This window comes from Vespa mandarinia, chromosome 10 (assembly GCF_050613455.1).
Source record: "Vespa mandarinia isolate Hongniang chromosome 10, ASM5061345v1, whole genome shotgun sequence".
Taxonomy (NCBI): domain Eukaryota; kingdom Metazoa; phylum Arthropoda; class Insecta; order Hymenoptera; family Vespidae; genus Vespa; species Vespa mandarinia.
The window spans coordinates 6,867,489-6,889,288 of record NC_140819.1 but is presented as its reverse complement, the minus strand read 5'-3'; the positions used below and the strand labels follow the sequence as shown (position 1 = coordinate 6,889,288).

At 28.7% G+C, this 21,800-nt stretch overlaps 1 protein-coding gene across 1 annotated transcript in view; it reads right to left on the bottom strand.

The window, feature by feature from the left end:
• cyc (basic helix-loop-helix ARNT-like protein cyc) overlaps positions 1-19,622 on the bottom strand; it is a 34,210-nt gene extending 14,588 nt beyond the window's left edge. The window contains exons 1-4 of the mRNA XM_085659972.1: positions 19,414-19,622; positions 11,730-12,408; positions 4,460-5,485; positions 2,350-2,421 (exon numbers count right to left, since the gene is read on the bottom strand). Of these exons, the coding sequence (XP_085516098.1) occupies positions 2,350-2,421; positions 4,460-5,485; positions 11,730-12,408; positions 19,414-19,438 (1,802 nt within the window). The 5' untranslated portion in view covers positions 19,439-19,622. The remainder of the gene's footprint in view (positions 1-2,349; positions 2,422-4,459; positions 5,486-11,729; positions 12,409-19,413) is intronic.
• Between the last annotated feature and the right edge of the window lie 2,178 nt (positions 19,623-21,800).

Sequence of the window (21,800 nt, the reverse complement as noted above, 5' to 3'; positions counted from 1 at the left end):
CGATACTTTGTCCCGTTCGAGCGAATTCGAGAATGAAAGTATCGTTCGCATTGACTAAGCCAATCCACGAAGTACGTTGGGTGTTCAGAGTTATGTCAGCCGATTCAACAAGCCATGAACGAAGCTTTTGAAAGACCGTGAACCGCTGATTTGCCAGCTAAGAATTCGCATTCATGTCCCGCAGCAATGAATTGGCCAGCGGAAATCTCGCTTAGAAAACTGGTTCAACGTTTTATCCAATCTCGGCCATATATGAATGTTGTCGTTCATGTAATTAGTGTAATAAACAACAACAACAAAAAAATAAGATCACGCGATTATCCCAATATCCGCTGCCGTGCGAGCGGCAAACTAGAGTTAGAAATTAGATTTCTTATTCTAGAACGATCTTGTCATTTCCATAATGTACCATGCTGTGGAAATTCATGCTTTTCTTTTTTCTTTTTTCTTTCTTTTTTTCATTTTCTTTTTTCTTTTTTTTTTTTTCTTTTTTTTTTTTCTTTATTTTCTCCTTTCCTTATTATTTTTTCTCTCTTTTTTATTTAATGACAGAGTTCGCGCATTTGCACTGCCAATTATATATGTAAATCGAGATATCGGTAAGATAGTCGAAAGAAAAGAAAATAATAATTTATTGCAATGATCCTGAAAGTGAGGAGGAGGAGGAGAGGAAGGGGAGGGGGGCGGAGAAGAAAAACAAATTAAAAGAAAAAGAAATTTCAAAGTTAGATGAAAAAGTCTTTCGAGAGAAAACAAACTTTCTCGCATTTGGGAAAAATTAAATAGATTCGTATCATATTTTTACTCTTTCGTGTATTTTTATTTTTCCAATCATTTATTCATTAATAGCAATTATAATTATATCGTATCGAGATGTATTCCTAACAACGATACAATATAATCGACGAAATGATAAATTGTTGCGATCGTCTAAAAGTAAAGGGACCAAAAAAAAATAAAAATAAATAAATAAATAAGTAAACAAAATAAATAAAGTAAATAAATATATCTTTCAAGGACTTTAGAGAAATTAGAAATTTTTTTTCAAATTATCTTTACTTGTTGCAAGAGTAATGAAACTGATCAATGGAAAATATGATCGTCATGTATCTAACAATTATTTAATAATAAGTGACATTAAAGATGCAATGAAACAGTCATATTGGAATTTTTATTCTATTCTCTCTCTCTCTCTCTCTCTCTCTCTCTCTCTCTCTCTCTCTCTCTCTCTCTCTAAGATGAACATCTTTTTAACATTTTACACGTTCATGACGCTACTAACAACGTAATCGATAATGATCGGTAAATCTCTCAAAAATTCATTGTCTATTACTTCAAAATCATTTGATTATTTTTAAATCAATATTTTGTTGATGTAACAAACAAAGAGAGAGTTAAAAAGAAAGAAAAACAAAGAGAGAAAGAGAGAGAGAAAGAGAGAGAGAGAGAGAGAGTAAAATGCAAAACAAATTATTCTTACTCTCTTTAGAGATCATGAAAACACATATTGGATTAGTGACGTTGTTGATGAAGCCTAAGTAAAGTATACTTATACTTGGGTCAAGGTGGTAGCCACCTTGACAATATCTGACATAATAACAATGTAATCTTTAACCGAGTCAGTATAATCCCTTTGACCTAACTAAGCTTCACCAAGTTACATCTTCTATCACGTAATGTTCTGAGAAAATCATTGTGTACCTTATATATATATATATATATATAAGACAGATAGAAAAATATAAAGAAAAAAAAAAAAGAAAAAGAAAAAAAATTACAAATAAATACATACGTAGGTATGTATGTATATATATATATATATATATATATATATATATAAAATTTTTTTTTTTCTTATTAGATAACATCATCTTAGAAATTATTTATCCGAGTCATCGTTATTATTTCTCAAAGTTTTTGTATACTTTTTATCGATCTTCGTATAGATCGATCCATCATATAGATCATTTTACGATAGAAAAAAAAAGAAAAAAAAGAAAAGAAAAAGAAAATATTGTAACATATAATAACGTAAAATCGATTAATAATTTATCGATCTTACTCAATGTAATTAGATTGATCTACTTGTAAATCTTTTATACGGCATTTTCATTCATGATCTATATTGATCATTGTACAATAGGAAGACAAAAGAAAAGAAATCAATGATATTTCTTATTTTCTCATAAAATTATACGCGTGAATTCGATCGTAGAATGTGACAAGTAATGAAATAGTAAGAAAAAAAAAAAAAAAAAAAAAAAAAGAAAGAAAGGAATGATTACAATAACAATTATAAACAAAATGTAATTTAATATTAAAAAAATAAAAAAGTAAAAATTTACTTACTTTTTACTATCGTCGTTTGTGCGTACAGATTTAGCATCATCACCGATATCATCCAATAAGTCGCTTCCATCGCTGCAAACAAAAACAAAAAAATAATTTCTCATTAGATTTTCTCTCTCTCTCTCTCTCTCTCTCTCATTTAATCTCCCTCTCTCTCTTTCTCTCTCTCTCTCTCTCATTTAATCTCCCTCTCTCTCTTTCTCTCTCTCTCTCTCTCTCTTACTTTTTGTTTTTTCTTTGTTGAAATCTTGGACGATCGAACGAGTAAGAAAATTGTAGACACGATACAAAAATTTCTCGTCGTGTTCGGTATTCTTCAAAGAACCTGCAAACCCTTTGACGTTGAATTTCGTCAAGTTTCGCAGATGTATTGCTTCCTCCTACCATTTTCTACCAATGAATTTGGTTTGGTGTTACGAAAGGGTTTCCTTCTTCGTACGAAGTAACACACACTTTGTAATTCACCGTTTACTTCATTAAGAATATACATTATAAATGCATATTATAAATGCATATATATTTATATGCAATAATAATATAAAATAATAATGATACGTATATACGTATTTATAGTTACGTATATTATAAAGATTTTATTTTTATTATATGAATTTAAAAGATGAAGAAGAAGAAGAAGAAGAAGAAGAAGAAGAAGAAGAAGAAAAAGAAAAAGAAAGAAAAGACAAAGAGTACTTTTTTAAAAGAATTTTTTTTTAATTCGATATTAATTCACTAAGAATATATTTCGAAAGATTTAAATAATAATATTTCTATATTTCTATATAGAAAGATTTTTATTTTTTATTTTTACCTTTCTTCCTGATGAATATTCCATCAGGCGTTACTTTATCAAGGATATATTTTTAACAAAAAAAAAAAAAAAAAAAAAGAAAAAAAAAGAAAAAACTATATGTATATGTTTATACATACATATATATATATATATATATATATATCCAAAATAAAATAAAATAAATACAATTATATATACATATAGTATATATTAAGATTTAATTTTTATTATTTTTCTAAAGAAATTCGAAAAAGATTACTGAATTAATATCGAATTCGTTAGAACAATTAAATCATAACGGATTAAAAGTTAATTTGGACCAAAGTAAGAAAAAGAAAGAGAGAGAGAGAGAGAGAGAGAGAGAGAGAGAGAGAGAGAGAGAGAGAGGGAGAGAGAGAGAAAGAGAGGGGCACAGATAAATCTTCTAATCAATTGTTAACTAAACTATTTCAATTTAATTATTAACTATATTGAATTGTACAGATTTAAGCTAAAACATTCTGACTACTGAACATTTATCGAAACCAATGAAGGATGAAGAAAAGGTGGGAGGGGGTATATGGTCGGGTGTGGGTGAGATGGGAGGAAAGACCGAAAGGTGTTTGTAGGTTCCAGATTCCAGACTTGATAGGTGCCTAACGTTTTATAGGTTTCTCTTCGGCTTCTATACCCTTTCTACTAAAATATATATATATATATATATATATATATATATATATATATTTCGATACACATAACTATATAATTGAAGCCTACACGTTGTCTGGTTCACGTACATATTTGTTATATGTAACAAATTCTCAATCGTTTAAGATTTCCCTGGCAAAAATAAGATATAATTAGAATATTAAGTTAAAATGAATTCGAGAAAAAAAAAATCAGATTATAACGTATCAATTTCATATATTGTGAATTTCACGAAATTGTATTAAAAAAAAAAAAAGGAAAAATATTTTTGTATACGATTAATTAATTAATACTCTTAATAAAGTCCACGTAACCTTAAACTTGAGCATCTGTGACTTTGAGATTAAATTTTATTTCATTGTTCGTTCGTTCCCCGATAGAAAATTCACCTTTAATATAAACACATGAATATATTTATTTATAAATTATATCTACTAACATAAAATATAATTTCATTTATATATTTATATATATATATATATATATACATATTATACATATATAAATATAAAGACGAGCAAAAATTGAATTAGAAACGATGATCAACGAAGTTTGTTGATTAAATAAAATAAAAAAAAAAAAAAAAAAAAAAAGAAGAAGAAAAACCAGAAAAGAAAAATAATTACTCACTGACAAGACAATTTTCTTTTTTTCGAAATTGGAGCAAAATCCTCGGAGTTGTCGGTGCTGCCAGGTTGACAGTGATTACGAGTTGGTGTATTGTTGGATGATCCACGATGATGATGATGATGATGATGATGATGCTGATGCTGCTGTTGTTGTTGCTGTTGTTGTTGTTGTTGTTGTTGTTGTTGATGATGATGATGATGATGATGTTGCTGTTGTTGCTGTTGTTGTTGCTGTTGTTGTTGTTGCTGTTGCTGTTGTTGTTGTTGTTGTTGTTGTTGTTGTTGATGATGATGGTGATGATGATGATGATGATGAGGATAATGATTATGATAATGATGTCCGGGGGCGGGTGCCTGGTCTGGAACCATCGTCGGGGATGTCTCCATGTGCCGGGGCGGTTCAGCCCCGGTTGCAATTCGCGGGGTTGTGTCGGTGATGGTGGTAGTGGTGGTGGTGGTATTTGCGATAGTGGTGTTATTGTTACTGATAGATGAGGAGGAAGAGGTGGAGGAGGAGGAAGAGGAAGAAGAGGAGGAGGAGGAGGAGGAGGAGGAAGAGAAGGAGGCGACGGCAGCAACAGTAGCTGCAGCTACGGAGGCAGCGGCGACTGTATTGGTGTTAGTGATATTGTTGTTGTTGATGATGGTGTTGTTGTTGGTGTTGGTTGTTGTAGCAACGATATCTGAGTCGGAAGTAGTGGTATCAGTAATTGTAGGGTTGCTGATGATACTGGTAGGCGTGCTGATAATGGTACTGGTAATAATGCTAGTGGTATTGGTTGTAATAGTAGTGGTGATGGTAGAGGTGGTGGTAGCGGCGGCGGCGGTGGTGGTGGTTGTGGTAGCGTTGCTTATGATAGTGCCGTTCGATGTTCCGGGGGTGATGACGTTGTTGCCACTACCACTACCGTTGCCGGGGGTTGGAGTCGGGGTAAGCTCGTCGGCACCCCCAGCCGAGACGCCCGTCAAATCTCCCACCCCCGAGCCCGTGCCTATCTCGCCGAAATAGACCGTCGAACAGGAACTTCTATAAAAAATGATAACGAAAGATATTTAATTTATTTATTTTTTCGTTATTTATCTATTTATCGTTCAATATGCCTTTAGAATTTCGTAAGAATTTGAAATAACAAATTAATAATATAAAATCTTTATAATATCGGACTAATTTGTAATATTTTATATATAAATATACAATCACGATTTGTGCGCGCGTACGTGCGTGTATATATTCATTATATTTTTATTAAAAACTTCATTATTATTTATTTAATAGAAGAGATCATAAAATATTATCATTATTATTATAAAATACATACTCGATCTTTCTTTCTCAATATATCAAGCCGACCTTCGATGATATTATCTAAAAAGAGAAAAAAGAAATAGAGAAAGAAAAAAGAAAAGAAAAGAAAAAAGACAAGATCTTATCAAGAGATTAGTTCCTTTTAATTTCTACGTTTCTCTTCATTATTCGATAAGTCACTTCTTCCTTGAAAACAAAAAAAAAAAAAAAAAAACAAACAAACAAAAAGAAAAGAAAAGAAAAGAAAATTCAATTATCTCGATTCGAACGACGATATCGACGATGATCCTTGTTAAGATTTCTACTTCCCTTTTTCTTCTTTTATTTTTTGTTTTTTTTTTTGTTTTTTTTTATTTTTTATCAAAAACATTTTCCTCGAAACTTGTTAACTTTCTTTTCCTCTTTCTTTTTCTTCTTTTACGTTCATTCGTTCGTTCGTTCGTTCGTTCGTTCATTTGTTTGTAGATCATCGAAGAGCGTCGATATCAAACTGGTTTTCCAGTTGTTTGATACACGTAACCACATACCAAAAGACAATCTACGAAAGTGACACTGACATATGCCAGGGAACGTAGTACGAACAACAAGCATATAACCGATCGTTGTCCCGATCGTAACGACAGGTCCGCAACAGAACATGGAACATTATCGATAGGCGAGCCGATCTAAACCGTCAGCGTCATACTTATCGCCTCTAACCACTTTTCTAGGAACAATACTACGTTAACTGAGCTAACTGAACTACCTAGTTGCTGCTATTGCTGCTCCATTCGCATTTCTATTCCATTCGAATAGATTTCAACTTACCTTTCCTTTTTATATGTGTATCTATATATATATATATATATATATATATATATATATATATATATATATATATATGTATATGTATATCTCCTTCCTCTTCTATAATCAACCGATTATAATAATTTTAATATATACCCATTAAGTCCGATCGAAAATTTTTCAATAAATGATCTATAATCATCTAAATATCCTTGTTACAAAAAGGTTAACCATCTTTTGTTCTTGAAAATATTGATAGAACTATAATTTTCATATTACGTCGGAATTCTTTATAAATCGATATAAAACCATCTAAGATATTTAAATATTATTAATAAAAATATAATAAATATTGTATATATTATTAATTTCTAGTAATTCTTTAAGAACTATTATAAATATATAATAATAATTACAATATACTTCTACTATATCACTAATATAAATATACTAAAGTATAAATAAAAATGTATTTAAAAAATTTACATATATATATATATATATATATATATACATATATAAAAATTTATAAAAATTTATATCTACATATATACCATATATCAGTATTATATATACATATATACAAGTATAGCTATATTATACTAAGTATAATTAATATTTAGCAAAGACGAATCATTGGATATGAAGTAATAATTTGAAGTAATCATTTAAAAATGATATAAAATTACAAGGATAAAGTACTCAAGATGTATCATCTATTGTAGAACAAAAAAAGTCAATGATATCTCGAATGTACCGATATTTTAATATATACATATATGTATGCATTTATATATATATATATATATATATATACATATATATATGTATATAAAATAAAAACAATGTCTGACACTATGTATATACAATATTATATATATATATATATATATATATATATATATATATATATATACATATATATGTAGTTTGATGATGGAAGCTCTCGTGCGTTCATAGTGTGATGCCAACGACGTCGCGTGCGCCGTCTCGTATCTATGAATAAATAGAATTACGCTAATCGCTAGCGTTACATCATGATACACGGAACCACTTGCGCTTTCTATCGGTGGTAAGATAGATAAATGGCTGACCTTGGACCAAAGTCTTTTTTCTTTTTTCTTTTTTTTTTTTTTCCTTTTTTTATCTTTTTCTTTTTTTCAAAGTAGTAGAAACCAGACGTTATATCAGTAGAAATTTCCCTTTAAGCTTTCAATAATTATCGAACATGTCTTCTACTTATAAATACTTTCTTCCTATCAGTTCTCGAACGAACTCTCGTTACTGACCATACCCAAGGCTAATCGTTATATCGATTCATAGAAAAAGAAAGAAAAAAAAAAAAAAAAGAAAAAAGAAAATAAAATAAAAAGAAAAAGATAAATAAATATATAAATAAAATATTAATTTTATCAAAGTTACATCGGTATTATTATCGAAGAGCAAAAAATATTTACGATAATTATCTAATTACATTTATGAAGTGACTTATGAAGCATTTATACCTGATGATGACTCAATTATTTTTTTTTCCATTTGTGTTTAAATTAGAAAAAAAGAAAAGATATATATATATATAAGTTTAACTATACCTGTACTATACTATATTAAATATTATTATGTTTCTACTATATTATATAAAATATTACTTTTATAGATGATACATCTTGAATAGCATAAATATATAAAGTTATATAATAATTAATAGATATGTTCATTATTTATAATACATATATATATGTATATATATATATATATGTATATATATATATGTATATATATATATGTATATATATATATATATATATATATATATATATATATATATATATATAATTTTCTTCTATTTAAATCCAAAGAAAAAAAAGAAATTAAATTTATCTACAAAGTATTACCAAATGTAATAATTAACCTATCGAAGACCTTATCCATTTCAAAATGTACATTGATTAATAAGAGATCGACTGAAGATCACAGATCAAGAAAATATCCCGTTTATCGATCCCTATTAACGATCTCTCATTAAAAGAATCTCCAAGATGATATTAGATGGAGATATGGTCAAGATAAGATCTTAAGAACAACCTATTCACTTTTATAAGCTTTATTAAGATTCTCTGTACGATATTAAAACTTTTGTTCCATTTATAGCAAAACCATCGACCTTATTTTCTTAAGAAAGAGAGAGAGAGAGAGAGAGAGAGAGAGAGAGAGAGAGAGAGAGAGAAAGATAAGAATAAAGAAAGAAATTTTATTCATGTAATAAAATATAATTCATATGTGTAAAAAGATGCGAAGATAGAAAAAGACACTGAAGATATTTCTAGAGAATCTCCATTACTGTCCTACTATTGTATACATTACTCGATTTTAATCGTATATACATATATATATATATATATATATATACATATATATATATACATATATACATGTATATACAAGTACATAAATACATATATATATATATATATATATTATATATATATACTTTGTTACGATGTTCTGCGCGATACATGGTTCGTTCGATTGACCCGGATGAACTCGAGAAATCAAACGATCTTCATCTCTGTTCACGGTGTATTAACGAGTTAATCGGTTCTTTGATTTCTCTTTCATACGGAGAATCCAAAGATCACTATTTTTTCACATCCCTCCCAACTTAATATCCCTCCTTATTTACTTCCTTCTCTTTCCAATCACCAACATCATCCTTCTTTTTTTATGATCCTTCTTATTTCTTTCATTACGAAAAGGATACAAAAACGATAAATATATTTTCTAATTGATTATTACATATTTTCTCTCTCTCTCTCTCTCTCTCTCTCTCTCTCTCTCTCTCTCTCTCTACCTCCCTCTCTTTCTTTCTTTTACGTATTTTATAAAGATGGCGGACGTTCTATGATTATATTTGTTCGTATAGTTTTCCTATATATATATATTGACTTATCTATATATGTACATTAAATAGTTGCTTATTTAATCGTTATCGAAGAAACAAAAAGAGAGAAACGAATACGAAAACTCATCGAACATTCCGATACTTTAACGTCGACCGATGAAAGATGTAACGACCGGACGGTAATGCCAGAGACAATGATAAAATCGTCTTACGTAATGATCGTAAACGTTCCTTATATGTATTCATCTCTATGTATGCATCTATCTATGTATAATGTGTAGGTAGATATATGTATACAGAGTGCACCGTTTTATAATGTCGTACGTATATACGTATATATTGTATGTATTGTATTTATATATTCTATGTATTGTATATATTGTATTATATTGTATTGTATTGTATTGTATTGTATTGTATGTATGTATCTATGCACGTATATATACATAAATATATATATATATATATATATATGTATGTATGTATGTAGCTTGAAACATGTAAGAAATAAGAAGGAGAGAGGAAACTTGGAAAGTGGAACCTTCCCCGTAGGCCACCACTATATTTCGTTACGCCATTATATACCAGATCCTCTTGAAACATGTAACAAAACGAATAGATACACCGCCATCTTGAAAATTGTCTATCTTTTAGTTTATCCAATCAATTATTTAGTTTAGATTGTTTCCTCTACTATTTCTATTTCTAATTTTACTTCCTCTTCTTCTTCTTCTTCTTTTTCTTCTTCTTTATCTTTATCTTTAACGAGTTTATGAGAAAAAGATAATTGGATTTAACGATACATACATACATACATACATACATACATACATACATACATACATACATACATACATACATACATACATACATACATACATACATACATACATACATACATACATACATACATACATACATACATACATACATACATACATACATACATACATACATACATACATACATACATACATACATACATACATACATACATACATACATACATACATACATACATACATACATACATATATATATATATATATATATATATATATATATATATATCGTAAAATGAAATATTTTTTCTTTAATATTTCATTCTTCCTTTTCCTATTTTTTTCTTTCTTTCTTTTCATTTTTCTTTTTGTTTTTTTTTTTTTGTTTAGGGAGAATTATTTTTTTCTCTCGCTAAATAATTAATCTAACCAGCTTAAAGTCAAAAGTGAAGGGTTGGAAGTAGGGGGGATGCCATTAACAAATTTCACTTTGACAATGAAATTTTATATGAGTATTAAAAAAAAAAATATTCCACTTCAATGAGGGTTCTCTTTTTTGTCCTCTTTCTCGATTTTTTTCACTTCAAAGAGAATTATTTTTCTCTCGTTAAATTCTAACGAAAATCTTAGAAAATTAGAACGCTACGGTGTATTTCATTTTAAGAATGAAATCTTTCGTATATTTTTGTGAGCATTGAAAAAAAAGTTGAATTAAATTTTATCGCAAAAGGAATTATATTTTCCCTCCCATCCTCCTCCCACCCACATATTGTATCTTCCTTTTCTTCTTTCTTTGGAAAGACTTTTTTTTCTCCTATTAAATTCTAATCAAACCTGTCAAAAAATTTGAAGTAATGGAGGATGTCGTTTGAAAATTTTATTTTATGGTGTATGTGTATGTGTATGTTTCACGTTGAAAATGAAATTTTATATTGTCTCATAGACGTAGGAAAAAGAAAGAAACAAGGAAGGAAAAAAAAAAGAAGAAAAAAGAAAAAAGGAAGAAAAAAAAGAACCGCATATTTTACAAACGAACTCTATAAGCATAATATGAACGATCTACAAAGAATACAATTGTATACATTCGTGTGACAAGGGAAAAACAATAAGGAGAATAAGTTTCAAATCGAGGGGGATGAAACCACGTTGGAGACTTTAATGCATGAGATGACAATAGTATGGGTATGGTCAAGCAACCACCAATGAAAATAATAATTTCTATAGTAACTAAATTAAAAAAAAAAAAAGAAAAAAGAACGAAAGAAGAAGAAGAAGAAGAAGAAGAAGAAGGAGAAGAAGAAAAAGAAAGAAAGAAAGAAGAAAAGAAAAAAGAGGAAAAAGAACGCATAATAATCATAAAAACAAAAAACGATTTATACGTCTTAATTCATTCAGAAATTAATTAATTCAAAAAAAAAAAATAAATAAATAAATAAATAAATAAAACTGGAAAGGAAAGAAAGGAAGTATAGACAAATCCATTGATTAAACTTACTCTTGAACAGTAGAAAGATTATAATATCTTCGTTGTTGTTGATGTTGATGTTGATGTTGATGTTGATGTTGATGTTGATGTTGTTGCTGTTGTTGTTGTTGTTGTTGTTGATGATGATGATGATGATGATGATGATAAAAATGTCCGCAAATATCATGGCCACGTGTATCTTGATGAATACGAGGACAAAATTCTTCCAAGGAAATGAACTCCTGTGATTCTTGAACCTGATGAATGAGTTGCGTGTAACCTTGAGCCATCTCTTCGGCCATCATTTCTTGTCCCATTAGTCCAGAATATTGTAGGATACCTTCTAAGTCTATACCACTTTCTTTCTTTACTTTTTCCTCCTCCTCCTCCTCCTCCTCCTCCTTCTCCTCCTCTTCCTCCTCCTCTATGTCTTCCTTTTTTCCTTCTTCCTCTTGCGAACGACGAAGACGTTGACCTCGTTTTTCTTCTCGTTCTTGCTGCTGTTGTTGTTGTTGTTGTTGTTGTTGTTGTTGTTGTTGTTGTTGTTGTTGTTGTTGTCCGTGTCGGTGTCGGTGTCGTCGTTCTCGTTGTTGCCGACAATGACATTGAGAACGTTCACGATGATGATGAATACTTATACAACTGCCATCGCCAATCACCGTCTCATTTTCAATGATATCACCACTGTCCAGCGGTAACTCATCCTCCTCTGAGGAAACGTATTTTTTTGTCTCTCTTTCTCTTTCTCTCTCTCTTTCTCTGCTTTAAATTTCTATCTATACCGTTTTTCGTTTTGCGTTTTTTGTTCTCTAATCTGTTTTCTTTCTTTTTCTTTTCTTTTATTGGTTTTTTTTTTCTTTTTCTTTTTTTTTTTTTTTCTAATTGCGAACGTCAGAATGGTTGCAGCTTACTTTAATGTCGAACTGTACGAAAAGTTTATGCCGAAAAATTCAAAGTTGAATCGATAAATTAAAAAATAAATTTTAAATAAACGAAAATCGATCAAATCTCTCTAATTTTTCAATATATATATATATATATATATATATATATATATATATATATATATATGTATGAACGAAATTATTATATATTTCTAGTATCACTGTATATGTACCTTTTATACATAACTAGATAATTTTTGGTACATATACGTGTGTAATCTTCAATTTATGATTAAATTCAAATGAATCCATTAAATTTAAAACTAAATGAAATTAGTCCATGAAAAAATATAAATATAAATATATATATTCTTTAAATATATACAAAAAAATTGTAATACTATTTAATATCATCATATATATACCTGTTTTTTTTTTTTTTTTTTTTTTTTTTTTTTTTTTTTTTTTTTTTTAGTATGAGATATGATATTTTTCGTACGAAAGATTCTAATTTATCGTTTCTTCAAGATATTCTAATAAAAAAAAAATTTTTTCTCGAATCCTACCATTTATTTATTCTACGTCCAACGAAAACAACTGATGAATTGTTTATAATAATGATATAATAAACGTGATATATAATTAATTAGAACAATAATCGACAATACAATTTTATTACGATTGTTAAAAATTTATGATAATTTACGCGTTATAATTGTTAATTTAATAATTATTCATAAGATAGGGATATTAATAGAATTATACGAAAAATCTAAACGAAAGATTTATCGAATTGTTAACTAAGTATTAAGAACGTGAACGCGTTGCACAACTTTTCAAGTCGGCGACCTGCTCTTTAATATCACGCCTGATTCATTTCCCATACACCTAATCATCACGTTTTACGATTCCACATCCTACTTCTTATACTTCTAAATCTTTTTATCCTTCTAATCTGCATCTCCTTATTTTTCTTGTTCCCTTTTTCTTTTTTCTCTTTTCTTTTTCTTTTCCTTTTTTTTTTTTATAAATCTCTCTTTCGTATGCAGCGACACGCAAAATTGTTTCAACGAGCGAATAATAAAAAAAACCAAAAAAAAAAAAAAAAAAAAAAAAAAGAAAAAAAGATAAAACAAAAATCTACATTTGCAATCTTTTTTTTTCTCTTCAGAATAAAAAAAAAAAAAAAAAGAAAAAAATACCACTACAAATTATGTTCGAGAGATAAGTATATACAATGTTCTCTCGCATAATATTCATTTAAATATGTATATGTATATCTGACATATGTTTTAAATAATTTCGCAAAACAATTTAACACGAGTAACATGAAAAACGAGATTAGAGAAGACATCAAGGATAGGTAGTAAGATAAAAATGCTTATCGTGTTTGCAACAAACTTGACGACCTTGGATAACCATGCCGTCGATTATAAAAGATAGTGATTTTCTTTTTTATTAATAAATTAAAAGAAAAAAAAAAAAAAAGGAAGAAAAGAAGAAAAAAAAAAAGAAAAAAAAATTCATTTAAATAGAAAAATATTTGTGTTTACTTTGAGTACACGTTGACATCTATGATTAATATTTCAATAAAATAAAAACAGAACGAAAGAAAAAAAAAAAAGGGATATTTGCTATTCGTTGTTCGATCAATATTTTTAAATATTCTATCAGTATTTATAATAAAATATCAATACGTGACATAATATAAATGACGTAACGTCGATCATTTAATTAATTATTTACTTAATCAAAATATTTGTTTTTAATTATTTATATAAAAATTCATTTATTCTACAAAATCCATCGAATTAATTAATAAAAATATTAATTAAATAAATAGAAATGCGCAAAAGAAAAGGAAAGGAAAAGCAAAAAATAAAAAAAAAAGGACAACAATTTCTACATCTTATTTTTTAGCCGATAAAAGTAAAAGAATTTTTTAATCGTTCCCTTTTGAAACGTGAAGCCGAAAGAGAAGAATAATAACAAAATAGCATTTATGAAAATGTAATTAAAAAATAATATTACATGAATTATCCCTTCTCGTATAAAGTACTTAAGGTAATTATAATATGCAAATGTCACGTAAAGGTATTTAGGCGATATGACCGGAATGTTATGTAACGTATTGAATATTAATTGTTTCGTACAATAAATAACATGTATGTATGCGATACCAATATTGTCAATAATTTTTATTTATCAAATTGATTATCCAATCCTCGTATTTATCGACAATTTTTTAGAAAATATTCAATATATCATAGGCGCGTTTCGAAAGTTCTGTCGATAAAAAGAAAAGAAATGAAAATGAACGAATTAAAAGAAAATAATATTTATATAATCCAAAAAAAAAAAATTATATATATATATATATATAATTATAATTTTTATAATAAAATTAGAATGAAACAAAAAAAATATACTGTTATTATTTTTACATATTAAAATTACATATATATCAAATCACAAAATTATTAAATTACTTTAGTGTAGAATATTTAAAGTATTGTAATTTTTATACTGACGAAAGAAAGACAAAGAAAAAAAGAAAAGAAATATAACATTATATATTCAAACATTAAGTAACTCCGTTATTATATAAATTTAAATTACGCAAATTTCTGTATGACAAAAATTATAATATATATTTTAGTGTACTGACGTAATTATTTTATATAACGAAAGAAAAAAAAAAAATATATATATATATATATATACATTTTTAGAAATAATAATCAATTGGAAAAATCATGTACGACGACCAAAAAGAAAAAATGCACAAATAAATAAATAATTGAATGAATAAATAAATAAATAAATGAATAAATAAACAGAAAGAAGATAGTTCTTGTAATCAAGAGTTATGTAAGAACTTAACGAATTATGTCAAAGCAAATTATAAATCGCATTGTGTTAAGAGGAATTAGCAATTAATCAGCTGACGATGCATTCGCGATTCATAACGAACGAACAAACGAACGAACGAACGAATGAACGAACGAATGAACGAACGAACGAACGAACGAACGAACGAACGAATAGAGAGTACCTACGCCTCCGGGAGTACATTAATTGCTAGTATACTCCGACAGGCAGATAACTTCCAATTTTTATGACATTTCTCGCTTAGGCAACGTCGTTCTCGTCGTTGTCGTCGTTGTCGTTGTTGTTACTTTCATCGTAGTAGTAGTAGTAGTAATAGTAGTAGTAGTAGTAGTAGTAGTAATAGTAGTAAGAGTAATAGTAGTAATAGTAGTCACTACTGCGATGTTATTTCTCGTCACTGTATATAATATACTTATATATAATACGTGTGAGTATAAGTCTCTCTCTCTCTCTCTCCCTGTGTCTGTCTGTCTATCTTTTTTTATCATTCTTCCACACTCTCTCTCCCTCACTCTCTCTCTCTCTCTCTCTCTCTCTCTCTCTCTCTCTCTCTCTTTCTCTTTCTCTTTCTCTCTCTTGCGGAAGAACGTTCTTTCACGACGATATAAACATTCTCTGGAGAGACGTCTCGAATGATTTCAGTTCAACCCAGTGAACTAACCAGTCCCTCCGGCTTGATCTAGATATGTACGTGGTCAACATGTGTTCCTTCTTTCTCTTTTGCTATCTCTCTTTCTCTCTCTCTCTCTTTCTCTCTTTCTCTCTTTCTCTCTCTCTCTCTCTCTCTCTCTCTCTCTCTCTCTCTCTTTCTCTCTCGATTACTTTCTTTTAAGTAGCCAATAAAATTAAAGATAGAAAAAGAAAGAAAGACCGATTTAATTATTTCTAATTATAATTATTAAAATTAATTACTTTATTTATTTATTTATTTATTTATTTATTTATTTATTTACTTATTTATTTGTATGTCCATATCTGTGAGTTTTACTTTAAATTTTAGATAATCAATTTTAAACAGGATTTAATTCAATTAAATTAGTTCTTTATTACCATTAACGGAATATTAATTAATTAATTTATTTTTTTATTTGATTGGTATATGCGTCAATCGATCTAGAAATGTTTATCAACGTGTTCATTTTTTCTTTGGTTAAAAAAAAAAAAAAAAAAAAAAAAGAAAAAAAAACTAAAGGGGGCAAAGAAAAACGAAAAAAAAGAAAATGAAGTTTTATTTACTATTAATTTTTTTTCTGTAACGTTCCCCCATTAATACTGCGGCATTAATCAAAAATCTGTCAATTGCAAGTCGTTCGAATGATAAATAAAAAAACAAAAACAAAAAGAAAAAAAAGAAAAGGAAAAAAAATTGATATAAGACGATTCAAGAAATGTTTAAGCAATGTTGTAACTCGTCAAAATAAATGTGTCAATTGTAATAATAATTATATAATCTGTATAACGTAAATAATCAACAATTAACATGCAATTATCCTTGCAATCAGTCAAAAATGTATCGATCACAAATCGATGTACGAATGATACAAAAAATAAAATTAACATTTTCAATACAATTCAAAAACTATTCCGACAAAATTGTGACCCGTGAGAATAAGGATGTAGTAATAGTAATAGTTAATAGTAATGACATTGATATAATGTATTCATTGATAAATAATCAATCATAAAAAAGATTATTTGTCCTTAGAATTAGTGAAAAATGTATTAATTACAAATGGCTCAAAATGATATCAAAAAGAAAAATCGACATTTGGGATTATTCAAAAAAAAAAATTTTTAACCCATTAAAATAAAAGCAATGTATAATATCATAGAAGTGTTAGTAACATCGGTATAGTGTCATTAATCAACACCAACAACTCGCAACTATTTGCCCGGTTTTCCCGCCTTACGTAAGAAGAGAACTTACTACGATCGTGTATCTTTCTTTCTTTCTCTATCTATCTATCTGTCTATCTATCTTACTCTCTCTCATTCTTTCTCTCTCTCTCTCTCTCTCTCTCTCTCTCTATTTATCTCTTTCTCTTTCTATCCAACTATCTTTTTACTTTGGTTACTTCGTAAGTTGTATATATGTACTATCGTGACCGAACGACTTGGACTGGTTTATCTTCTTTTGCATTTCGATAACGAATAACAATAATCTTTAGCAGGAGATCTGAAACGTCTTATTTAATTTATACGAATGCGAACAATTACGTCCTCGATTCGTCGCCGATATAGTCGAGGTAATTGATCGTTTCTATTCGTTTTATATCTTACACAATGTGCCGTTCCGTTCGTTCGTTCGTTCGTTCGTTCGTTCATTCGTTTGTACGTACAGTGGCAAAGTAAGTAAGTTAGTTGCATAGTATACTTTGAATAGTAACGTCATTAATTAGCATCGCCTAATGTCTTTCGTTATTGCGTTGAAAGTGACGACGTTCGATGGTATTATAGAAAAGAAAAGAAAAAAATAAAATAAAGAATAAAGAATAACAATTGTCTCCTTTTGATAACGAATGAATATCGTATCTATTGTACACGACGATTCAAATTTACAATTTTTATAATAATAAGAAAAATTATATATATATATATATATATATATATATATATATATAATTAAAGAAAATATATATATATTTTAATATATACTAATTTTAGTATATACTATTATAATATATATATATATTTTTTTTTAAATTCTCTTTCTTTAAATCTTAAAAATGATAAACAAATTTCAATGAACATAATGGGATATTATCTCTTATAAAATTTCCAAGTGATTCTTATAAAATAATCAACTTTAATAAAAAATATTAATAAAAATCATATTAAATTATTTATCTCTAAACCGATGAAACGATTGTTGACGGCTTCGTGGACGTATATGTACGTATAAATCACGTTAAATCTTAATCTTAATCTTTCACTTTACTCCTTAATTAGCAATCATTTCTAACACGAAAAGCGCGCGAAGAACGAATCTAATGAAGAATCGTCGATAACTAACTTTTTCCGAAATCTATAACGGAGGAATGAAAATAAAGAAAAATAAAGAAGAAAAAAAAAAAAAAAGAAAGAAAATAAAACAAACGAGAAAAGGGGAAAGAAATTTTTCTCTCCTTACTTTCAACATAATTATACGATAAATAGAACATTCCCAATCATATGAATCCATATTAGTGTGATTGATTAAATCGTTATCAAAAACGTCTTATTCATTATCACTGTGCCACGTGTCGTTCACAGAAAAAAGAAAATAAATAAATGGAAAAGAAAAATTTAAAAGAGATTGAATTCAATAAATCCATGAGATAAAAAAAAGAGGAAAGCAAAAACAAATAAATAAATAAATAAAAAGGAAAAAGTCCAACATATCGTCATTCTTAAAACAAGCGCACCTGATAAAAAGAAAAACACACACGCGCGCGCGCGAACAGCATCACTAAAAAAGAAAAAAGAAAACAAAATAATAATAATAATTATTATTATTATAATTATAAAAATTAAATAAAAGCTATATTACATTCGCGATATGTTCATCCTTATTTCCTTTCTTTCTTTTTTCTTTTTTTTTTTTTTTTTTTGTAATCTCACAAAAGAACATGATCGAAGAAAGGATATTTTTTAATATTGCACCCCTGCCCTCAGCCAACCCCATCCTGACAGCACACAGGGAGTCTCCCCCGAAAAAAAAAGGGATCGTCGAGGAAGAGACTCGTTTCGATATTAGCCTTCTATGTTGATGATGACAGTAAGTATAGCAACCATTCGGACGAACTAACGTAAAGTAACTAATGATAATAAATTATCAATGTTGATGTTGATGTTGTTGTTGTTGATAATGATGATGATGAAGATGATGATAATGATGATGATGATGATGATGATGATGATGATGATGATGATGATGATGATGATGATGGTAGTCTTACCAAGAAAGAGCGAGACGTCGTACATACGCGTGCTCGTCGAAGAGGAAACGACGGCATCGTCGAGGAGGAGGCCTCCTTGGCCTTCCCTCCTGCCGAGCGACGTTCCACGTCCTTCGAAGGAATTGTCCTCTCTTGTTCCTTGCGTGATTGCAACGACGAAAACGACAAGATCCGCGATTGCAAGAACGCAAATATTCGTTCCCTTTCTTTTTTAATTATTATTATTATTATTATTAATATTAATATTATTATTATTATTATTATTATTTTCTTCCCTTTTTTTATCTCTCGTTAACACGTTAACATGTGTCCAAGTATATGTATATAAATATATATATATATATGTGTGTGTGTGTGTATATGTGGGTGTATGTGTGAGTATATGTGTATTTGTAATAATAAAAAAAAAAAAAAAAATATAGGAAAAAATGTATTTAATAAACGAACGTCGAAGAACAATATAATTAATATCGTCGATTATAAGATAAATTCGTTTTTATATGGATTATTGATAATAACGATATTGATATTGGTATTTTTTTAACGCGAGGATATATATATGTATATATATGTATATGTGTATATATACATATATATGTATATCCTTGGGGTACCTGCCGGCCGAACAAACTCACGCGAGCACTCGCGTCTTGGAGAGGCGCCCGTTAGGCACTGTGAGAAACACCTTCCTCCTCCACTACTGGTGGTGGTGGTGGAAGCGCCTCCACACGAGTGGTGGTAAAGCGAGTGCCACTGCTACCGATACACCACTCTTTCTCTCTCTCTCTCTCTCTCTCTCTCTCTCCTTTCCTCTCTTTCTCTCTCTCTTGTTTCTATCTCTCTTTCTTTCTTTTCTCTCTTTGGGTGCATATATACGTATTCGTGTGTGTGTGTGTAAGTGTAACTACGACTACATGATAAACATAGTAGTAGGACTAGAGTATAATAGTAGCAATTGAGAGAAAGAGATAGAGAGAGGGAGAGAGGGGAGGGAGAGAGAGAGAGAGAGAGAGAATAGAAGCAACTGTTCAGACCACGTGGTCCTGCGCAGGTGGGAGTGACTAAAACCGCCCTGTACCGCTACTTTACCACCCCTTTCACCACCCCTTTTGCCACCCCTTCGCCAGTATCATGATCGGGGGAGGAGCACGACCTTCCTTTCTGACCAAGGTCAAACTTTGTTATTACCTTTATCATAAACGTCAAGAGAATTATTCATCGTTAATATATTGTCTTTCATTTATTTATTCATTTATTGTTTTAATTGTATCATTCTCTCTCTCTCTCTCTCTCTCTCTCTCTCTCTCTCTCTCTCTCTCTCTATTTCTTTTTTTCTTTCTTTCTTTCTTTTGACATAAATTATTGTACATCTTCGAACGATGTATTTCTTTTTAATATGCCCGTAAAATAAGTATCTATCTCTTTACGAAGAGTCGCGTCGGCTTTAACATTTGAGCTTTAACGCGAGGAGTGGAACGAGAACGACAAGAGGAAGTCCCTGAAATGCAACTTCTTTGATTCCCACAATCTCGCATATGTGTATATGCGATTGGATACACACGTCGTTAACAATTCAACATAATAAAAGAAAAATTTCTATTGGTGTTTCCTTGTTTGCTACTGCTATTGCTACTGTCATCGACATTGCTATTGCTACTGATATTGCTATTGTTGATATAATCGTTTCCTTTTTTTTGTTGACTGATAATAAAAAGAATTATCGTTCGTTGCTTCTTTTATAATATATATACATTGTGTGTATGTGTGTGTGTTCGAGAATGTGTGTGTGTATTAAGAATAAATATACATAAAAAATCTTATATTGAACGTTTTTAAATATAAATATAAATAAATAAAGTTATGTAAAAAGTAATGTTTATAAAATAATAAGTACATATATATATATATATATATATATATATATATGTATTATGTTGAAAATATAAGATATATTATGTTTCATATTCTTAAATATAAACTCTGAGTAAAGTATCGATATATATATATATATATATATATATATATATATATATATATATATATATTTGTATATCAAATATTCGACGTATTCAGGGAAACCTTCGCAAACAAAGAAGAAATCTTTAAGGTCGTCGTACGAAAGATACATACATATGTTTTATGAGAAAAGTTTTACGCTGAGAGATATCCAGCCAGTTCTCAAACGCAAAATCTCACGTACGTGAAGTGATAAAACGAGTTAAACATTCTTCGAAGTTATTCCATTAATTTCGAATTTAATCATAACGGGGGAAAAAAGAAAAAAAATTTTTTTCGATACGTCGCTATTACATTTTAAATATCGTCAGTAAAACAAATAGAAATAAAAATCTATTATATTAAACCGAATGAAAGAAATCTTCGATATT